Source organism: Panthera uncia (assembly GCF_023721935.1).
Source record: "Panthera uncia isolate 11264 chromosome A1 unlocalized genomic scaffold, Puncia_PCG_1.0 HiC_scaffold_16, whole genome shotgun sequence".
NCBI classification, from domain to species: domain Eukaryota; kingdom Metazoa; phylum Chordata; class Mammalia; order Carnivora; family Felidae; genus Panthera; species Panthera uncia.
In genome coordinates this window covers 17,151,473-17,160,034 of record NW_026057576.1, presented here as the reverse complement: position 1 = coordinate 17,160,034, position 8,562 = coordinate 17,151,473, and the positions used below count along the sequence as shown (strand labels likewise).

The window sequence follows — 8,562 nt, the reverse complement described above, 5'->3', positions numbered from 1 at the left end:
AAAAAAAAAAAAAAAAAAAAAGTCTTCCTCATTAGCTACCAGTTGTTTTTTTTTTTTCCTTCCGCACAAAGTCATTTCATATTTTTAGGGAAAAAAATTAATTGCTTTAAAACCTTTCTTCTCTAACCTGTCAAATGAATTCGTGCATTCCAGTGGACTGGGGTGAGTGTTTGGATCTAACGTGAAGTTTGCCAAAAGAGCCCTCCGACCCCCTGATAAGCGTCTGAGCGTTATGTGGGGAGTAACCCTTACCACCACCCCCCACCCTTCGCTAAAACAAGCTTCCTTCTGCGTCTCTGTCCCCATCCCCCAGGTCCTTCACCACCGCCATCTATTTTCCTTGGATGAGAGCCTCGCAGTGAATAGGAAACATTTTTAAGAGAGGGGAGGAGGGGTTGTGAAAGAGATTTAGAGGCCAAATGGGGCCTTTGCAGGAAAAAAGAATTCAGAATCGCTGATATAACTCAATGGCATTCACTGTTGCAGAAAGTAATGAACGTTTTCCTTAGCAGCAGTTCATCTAGTGTCCTAGACTAATTGGAGACCATTTTCCAAGAAGAAAAGAAGGGTATGTGGTTCACAGCCACGCATCTGTGCACGGTGGAGAGCCATCCGCCTTGCCTTGTGCAGACTTTTGTGTGAGGAAAAGACCCATCTTTGTTCCTCTGCCTGGTTCCTTGTGTGGCTTCTCTTGTAGGAAGAAACAAGGGGGAAATTAGATGGTTGGCAATCCACTTTAAAGACGTACATTTTGTCTGAAAATTATGTGCCGCATCTTGATCATAATATTCTATGTCCGAATATCCTTAGACCTCCCTAAGAAGTAGAGTGCATATAAAATATCCAAATACTGATCCTGAAGCTGAGTCTTCTATCAAGTGAGCTGAAAATGTAATACCTTGAGAAACAATGGGGTGTCTTTTCTCATTTCTTCCATGTTAATAAGGATACCTGATCAGAAACAGTAATTTTCTTTTTTTTTTCTTTTTTTTATTTTTTTTTTTTTTTTTTTTTTTTTTTTATTTTATTTTTTATTTTTTTTTATTTTTTAATATATGAAATTTACTGTCAAATTGGTTTCCATACAACACCCAGTGCTCATCCCAAAAGGTGCCCTCCTCAATACCCATCACCCACCCTGCCCTCCCTCCCACCCCCCATCAACCCTCAGTTTGTTCTCAGTTTTTAACAAGAAACAGTAATTTTCATTTGTTGTATTAAAATCTCTAATACTACCTTTGAGTAGGAGGGACATTTCTTTCAGGGAAGGGTCAGTCAGCAGGGCGTGCATGCTGGAGGGTGATCTTTATGCTTCCCGGTGGTCTCAGCTTCTACGGAACCAGCCATTATGCTGTCTCATATATTCAAAAGCAAAGTTCTGAACTTTTTTTTTTTTTTTTATTTTTTTTTTTTTTAATTTTATTTATTTTTGAGACAGAGAGAGACAGAGCATGAGCAGGGGAGAGTCAGAGAGAGAGGGAGACACAGAATCCGAAACAGGCTCCGGGCTCTGAGCTGTCAGCACAGAGCCCGACGCGGGGCTCGAACTCACGGACTGCGAGATCATGACCTGAGCCAAAGTTGGACGCCCAGCCGACTGAGCCACCCAGGCGCCCCAACAAAGTTCTGAACTTTTAACTTTCATTTGGTTAGATATCAGTCCGTGGGGTATTTGGACACCCTATCGAATTTCTTCTCTCTTTTTGAAGGCAATCTTTCTGGTTTAAGAGCTGAAACCATGAAGAGTGAGGAAAGATTTTCGTTTAGTTTGAACTCAATGCATTTGTAAGTAGAGTTCAAAACTCTCCTTATTCAACTTCCTGACCCCCCCCCTTTTTTTTTTGAATATCACTGTGAATTTTCACTGCAGCAGGTAGATATCTCTAAGATCCTACAGGAGTTAAAAGTCATTCCTTGGCCGGCAGAAAGTTTCTTCCTATTTAGGGAATACTGTGAACTTGCTCATAGCAGGTACCTAATAAATATTTATTAATTTGATTTAATCTAGGATAATATCTCTGAGGACTATTTGGTAGCCAGATTCTTGAACATTCCTACAATATTTGTTTCTGATGGTTCAATTCTTAGAGGTGGAACTGAGGTGGGTGATTTTGAAATGATACGCATCTCTGGCTCCCTTTCTTATGACGTCAGAGACACAGCGGTCGGAGGTGACTTCAGGACAGAGTCCCGGATGCGTCCTCAGTCAGTGAAGCCACCCTAGGAATCTGAAAGGATCTATTCAAGGTTCTTGGATGGCTCCTGACGGCTCAGCTGAGATCTGTACCTCTGAGTTCGGCAGGACCCCCTGGTGCCATTTGATCTTCCTCATCTCCATGACACTGACCCTGAGAAGTCACAGAGTCTGGCTGGCACCTATCCAGACCACTTCCTCCAATGAGAAAAGAATAAGGAGGCTTTATAATAATGAAGAAAACACACTGCCTGTCTTGGGTCCCTAGCCCAGGCGAGAAGAGTACCTAGGCTCATCAGAGCCCAACAAGAGGGTGTGGGAGATAACTCTGTTGCTTATAGGAATGACCGACCTCAGGGGAACCCATGGCTGATGCCAGCATGGATTGTTCTTGCCTCCAGATTAGCTCCATCACGGGCCAAAGAAGTCTGGGAAGAATTGGTGGCCAGCATAACAATTTCTAATACTCATCAAGCCCTAATCGTATATCCTGCACTGTTTTAAGGTCTACATTAATTCCTTTGATTCTTACAAGAACTCTACAAGGCCAATACTAAACTTCTTCCTCTCTTACTGATGAAGAAACTGGAGCAGAGAGATTTTAGGTAAGTTGCCCAAGGTTATACATTGTAATGGTGCAAAATTGTGTGAAAAGTCTTTGAAACTCTCTCTTTGAGAAGTGGAGTGTCAATCTCCTCCTCCCTTGATTTGAATCAGACTTAGGACCCAATTCTAATGACTGGAACGTGCTGGAAGTGATGGCACCTCTCATCACGCTAGGATAAAAGACGTTGCCCCTTCTATCTGGTTCTCCCTCGGATTGCTCACTCTGGGGGAAGTTGTTATCACGTCTTGAGGACTACAAAGCAGCCTGTAGAGAGGCCCACGTGGAGGACCGATAACCAGCACCACGGTGCCCTCCATGTACGTGAGCCACTCTGGAAGTGGGTTTTCCTGCCCCAGTCAAACCTTCTGATGACCACAATCCATGACGGACCCTGAGCCAGAAATGTCCAGCTAAGCCACTTCCACATCTCTGAACTGTAGAAACTGTGATATAAACGTTTATTGTTTTAAACCACTCGGCTTGGGGTAATTTATTGTGTATCAATAGATAACTAACGCACACAGTAATATCTAAGTGTCAGGGCCAAGATGCCAACCCAGAGGGTCTGAAAACAGTGCCCACAGTTTACCACCGTACCATTCTGCCTCTGTTGATACAAAGGAGATCGTTTGATGAGCTTAGATTCTGAAAAAAAATTTTCAAGGAGCACTTGGGTGGCTCAGTTGGTTAAGTGTCCAACTTTGGCTTAGGTCATGATCTCAGTTCATGAGTTTGAGCCCCACATCAGGCTCTTTGCTATCAGGGCAGAGCCTGCTTCAGATCCTCTGTCTCCCTCTCTCTCTGCCCTCCCCCCCATTCTCTTTCTCTCTCAAAAATATATAAATAAACTTTTAAAAAATGTTCAATAATTGGAAGATTATTTCTTCCCAGCTGTAAGAAATTCTAATGTGTTTCTAAACATTTAGAAATCCAATGACGGCAATGCACACATTAGCTACATAGTCACTCCTTTCCGTGGATATTGAATAAAGGTTGGTTGAGGCCTTTTGTCCTATCCTGCTTTTCCTAGACTCCAGGCAGACACTATCTTTCTGTTAGCACTCTACTTCAGACAAGCCTGTTAACACTATAATTAATCAGATTCCAGCTTATTCGCCTGTCATTTCTAACCCATGGATACGCCACAGTCACCGTAACCAAATTAGATATGCGTCCAATCTATGGACCTCAAGTATTAGCTTTCTTTTTGTCATCTATTACTTTTAGGCTGGGAGGAAAATATAAACAATTCGTCTCTTAGACAGGATCACTTCTGCATGTGGTTATTTCCCCGGTACGCGTTGCTTAGGGTGGCTTGGGTGTCAGAAGGTTGACTCTCTGCTGCCACCTCGCGGACACAACAAACACTAGCGCCCACAGTGCTGGGCTTTGTACAGAGCGAATGCTCCCTCGGTGCCAGTTCTTCTCTCTCCGCCAACACTCTCCACAGAAATTGTTAAACAGCTGTCAATAAATAACCATCATCTGACATAAGGCCACTGCTGGCAGCAAACATGTGTTCCCCCACTGCCCATTTTTCAGCATCGAGGTACTTGGAAGATCGGCTCAGAGAATCAGAAGGCACTTGGTAACTAACGTCTTCATTTCTTAGAGTCAGGGAGACAGACAGCCTTAAGGACGGTCCAACCGGGAGGAGCCAACCCGACCCCGGGATCCTGACACTCATTGTCTATCCCCTGGACAGATGTCTCCCTGCTCCCCGTGGGTTTTCCACGTGGCCGCCAAGTCACTCACGCCTCTGCTTAAAACCCAAGTCCAGGTTTCCACCAGCTAATACCGGAGCTGTTCACAACCTGAGCCTGGCCTAGCTTACCTCTCAGCGATCTTCGTGGCTTTCGATTTAATGACATTGAACTCCACGTACTTTCTGGAGCACCCCTCCTCTCCAGCTCCACACGCCCTTCCTAACTCTGAGGATTGGGCCCGGAGCTTGTCTCCCCTGGAATATCATTGTCCCACTCCACCTCTGCCTTTGCCGCCCCCCCCCCTTCACCACTAGAGTGACCCCTCGCCCTCCAGGCTCCAGCCGCACTCTGAAGACAGCCCCGTGTCCCGAGCTGCTGTGACGACATTATCTGTTTGAATGCTGGTCTCCTCCAGTGTGGTCTGAGCTCTTTGACGACCAGGGCAGGATTACGTCTAACTTTGCGTTCCTGGTACCTGACAAACAGCAGGTACTTCATAAACGAGGTAATGTACATAAAATATTTAGCACGTCACCTGACAACAGCCAGTGGTCAATTCAAGTTGTTGTTGCAGTGATTGTTAATTTGCCGAATGAAACCAAAGTTTCTCAGGTATCCACAGCCAAAAAAAAAAAAGGATTGGCTTTCTTCTTGGTAGCAACTAAAGAGAGAAGGCTGAATGAAAAGAAAGAACCATAAGACACGCGTAGAAAACAATGAAGGATCTAAAGACACCAGAGGGAAACAATGACATAGGCTAAATAATATGAAATTAGTGAGAAGATCAAACAAAGCAGGGGGAATTTGACGAACTTTCCCAGCCGGCCAGATAGTCTCCACTAGGAAAGTGACTTTGAGGGAAGTGGTAAATTCCCTATAACCTGAGTCATTAAACACTAGACCAGATACACCACTTAAAAGCACACGGCAGCAGACATCGGGGAAGCAGCTGAGCTAGTGGGCTTTTTCGTCCTTTAATTTCCCCGATTCACTCACAAAGTATTTATCATAAGGCTGCAAAACATTCTTTACATCTTTTCCCATTTGTTCACCTTCATTTTTCTGAGGGAAAGGTGCACAGTATTAATATTTACTTAGCCAACATCACCCAGCAAGGGGACTGTGCAAGCCCACAGTGGCTAATATTTAACAAGAACACAGAGACGGCCATTTTACTGGAAACATTTTTTGACACAACCTGATTATTTTGATTAGGTCTGTATTGGGCGGGGGTGGGGGGATGGGGGAGAATCTTGGGGCAGATTGCTACTGGGTGTTTGTCGATATAGTCTTTGAATAAAATCGGTCGGCACACATTTTCTTAAGATAACAACCACACGACACGCAAGTTGTACTTTATTGCTCTAGCTCCCTTACTGCTTCCTTGTCTTTCTTCCTCTGCTTTTTTTTTTTTTTCGTCTGATAGTTCCTAGAAACAAAGCCAGACACCAGAATAAAAGAGCTGATACTACTATTCTCTTCAGTTGTTTTCTGTAGCTTTTTAAATGTCGTCATATTTTTCTGACTTTGTTGATTCGAATTTTGCCTAAACAACCTCTTTCCAAAGTATCTCCGAAAAGATTGTTTTAGATTATTTCCAGCTTTCACTTGAGCTGGCATCTGGATGCTTTATTTTGTTTCTGGTGGATTAAAATGTAATACTACATTAAAAAAAATAACTAAGTAATCAGCAATCAGTACTCACTTGAGCGAGCTCTGGGTGAGTGGGGGCAGGGAGGCTCGGGTAGGACCCTCTCATTTTAGTGACGAGTGAGCCACAAAGATGTCTTACAGGGTCACAAAGCTGGTGGCAGTCAAAGCCTAGACTAGAACCCAGATGTCCTCATTTTTCATCTAGAACTTTTCCCGTGACACCAAGGATTAAGTGGGTAGAGACAACTGAGTTGTGCGCATTTTTTTTTCTTTTTCCCAATCTACCTTTCAGCAATATAACCATAATAAAGATAAGAACTGCTAACATCCAATGAACGCTTACTTCATGCTTATCCCCAACCACAGATCAAATAGGAGAGCAGCTGAGCATAATGTAAGTTGTACCAAAAACACTAAATACAGTTCTCAGATTTTTTTCACAACCATATTTAATGAGTATCCCACGTTCTGTTCTGAACACCAGAAATAATTGGCCGAGCAATTTATTAAAAAGCAAACAAACAAACAAACAAACATGAATTTCTAGTAGCGAAAAGAAGCCTTCCAAATGTACATGTGTAAAGTTTTAAAATTACATGAAGGTTGGGGAAAAACAGATAATATGGAAGATTCTGCAAGTCACAACTGAGATGCCCTTGGGCAGATATACACTCAGGGCTTCCTGCCCTATTCAGAGTGCCAGGGAGGCAGTTGGATGGGCCTTTTCCTGCAGTTAGACAATCCTGCTCCATGAAACGGGAGATCGTTCTGGAGCTTGCCCACTCAGCTGCACAAAGTGCACCCGTGTGGGTTCCCGAGGCCATTTTACACTGGCCTACTCAAACTTCTGACAACCGTCGTGTTCCCTGGTGTGGTTGATTTTTCGGTTCATTTTGGCCAATAGATATATCATGGAGCAAACAAAAATGTCAATAGATAAATAATTTCCATTTCCATCAGGACTAATTTGAGTACAGGATGACAGGTTTACACAGGCTGACGCAGCATTTCTTATTCTAAAGAACGTGTTCATGTTTCAATAACAAGGAGCTGAATATTAGGTGGATGGAACATAGGTCACAGGAAAGAATTAGCCTATTTCCACAAAACTACCAGCCTTAAAAGAGTCCTGACGGGAGTCAGGCGAGCGCCGAATTTCTCCGTTCCAATGACTACTCTCTGGAGAACCGATGAGTGACGGTGGCCTGGTTCTTTTAGAGACTGGGCACCTCCAATCTACAATCAGACAATCTTCAGTTCAAGGTTTTGTTTTGTTTTGTTTTCTTCCTGTTCTAATCAAAGCAGGGGTGGACAGAGATAATTAGCTTCTAATTACTGAAAATCATGGTGCCCTGGCCTCTGTGGTTGTCAGCAGAAAAGTATCTTCTCTTCCTCTTGTCTGTTAGGAGCCTCACAAAGAATCTCCAGAGCTCAGGGCTCCCCCTAGTAGGGAAATCCAGATCACCTCTCCCTTCACACAGCCAGGCGAGTCCATTTGGAAAATACTCACTGCTGCCTCAGTCCAGGCCTAAGCCTCTTCCCAAGAAACAAGTGTAGGTAAATATCCCAAAGGAGAGGCACCCTCGGAAGACCAGTCTCCTTCCTCTGGTTGCCTCTGAGACAGATTTGCTCTTTTCCCTTCCCGGCATTAGGATGGAGGGAGGCTGGAGAGCTAAGGAGAGCACAGGGTGGACAGAACTGTCTTTGATCCCTGTTCTGCCACCGGGGAAAAGTCCCTCAACCTCTCAGACCTTCCCGATTCTCATCTGGAAAACAGCGATACCAATGTCTGCTTTGTGGGGTTGGGGAAACCCGGGGAGAGGCTGAGGTTCACGGCATCCCGTAGCTCTGCCTTGGTGCCTCTGGATCAAACACACAGATCTTGTCGGACACGGAAACAATGCACAAAGAAGTGCCCGAAAGTCTCGCAGTGTGACCCGAGCGGGGCAAGCGCCTTTCCGAATCTGCCGGGAATAGGCCAGAGAGCCCATTGGCTCTGTTAACCTGTCCAGTGATATTCGGGGGACAGGCCCTGAGTTGTTCGGCAGCGGGGCGGTCCTCGTCCCTCAGCCTTGTATGGGACGCCCCCTAGTGGTGGCAGCTCTTTCCCCGCGCTCCCCTGAGTGGGTGGCAGCTGTGGGCCGCTGTGCCCGCTTCTCCCCACGACCGGAGGAGCGGTGCCTGCTTGAGCCCCGGAGAAGGCAGAACTTTTTCTTAGTGAAAATGAACCCTAAAAAGACGATTCATATCATCAAATGAGGTCTTGCAGAAACGAGAAGAGAAGACAATGAGGAACAAAGAGGGCAGTAACTACACGCTTCAGTTGTTACCAAACTTTTCAGTAATTAAAACCTGATTGGGAGAAATGAAAGCCCGTGATCCTAAGGCTTTTTCATTACGAG

General features: G+C 44.7%; 1 protein-coding gene across 3 annotated transcripts in view; it reads right to left on the bottom strand.

The window, feature by feature from the left end:
* COG6 (component of oligomeric golgi complex 6) overlaps nucleotides 1–8,562 on the bottom strand; it is a 130,964-nt gene that overhangs the window by 24,595 nt on the left and 97,807 nt on the right. Inside the window, exon 19 of one of the 3 annotated variants that reach the window (XM_049647424.1) lies at nucleotides 4,536–5,182. The exons of the other annotated variants lie outside the window; for them this stretch is intronic. Coding sequence (XP_049503381.1) covers nucleotides 5,116–5,182 — 67 coding nt within the window. The 3' untranslated portion in view covers nucleotides 4,536–5,115. Of the gene's footprint in view, nucleotides 1–4,535; nucleotides 5,183–8,562 lie in introns of those variants that run through there. 3 annotated transcript variants of the gene reach the window in all.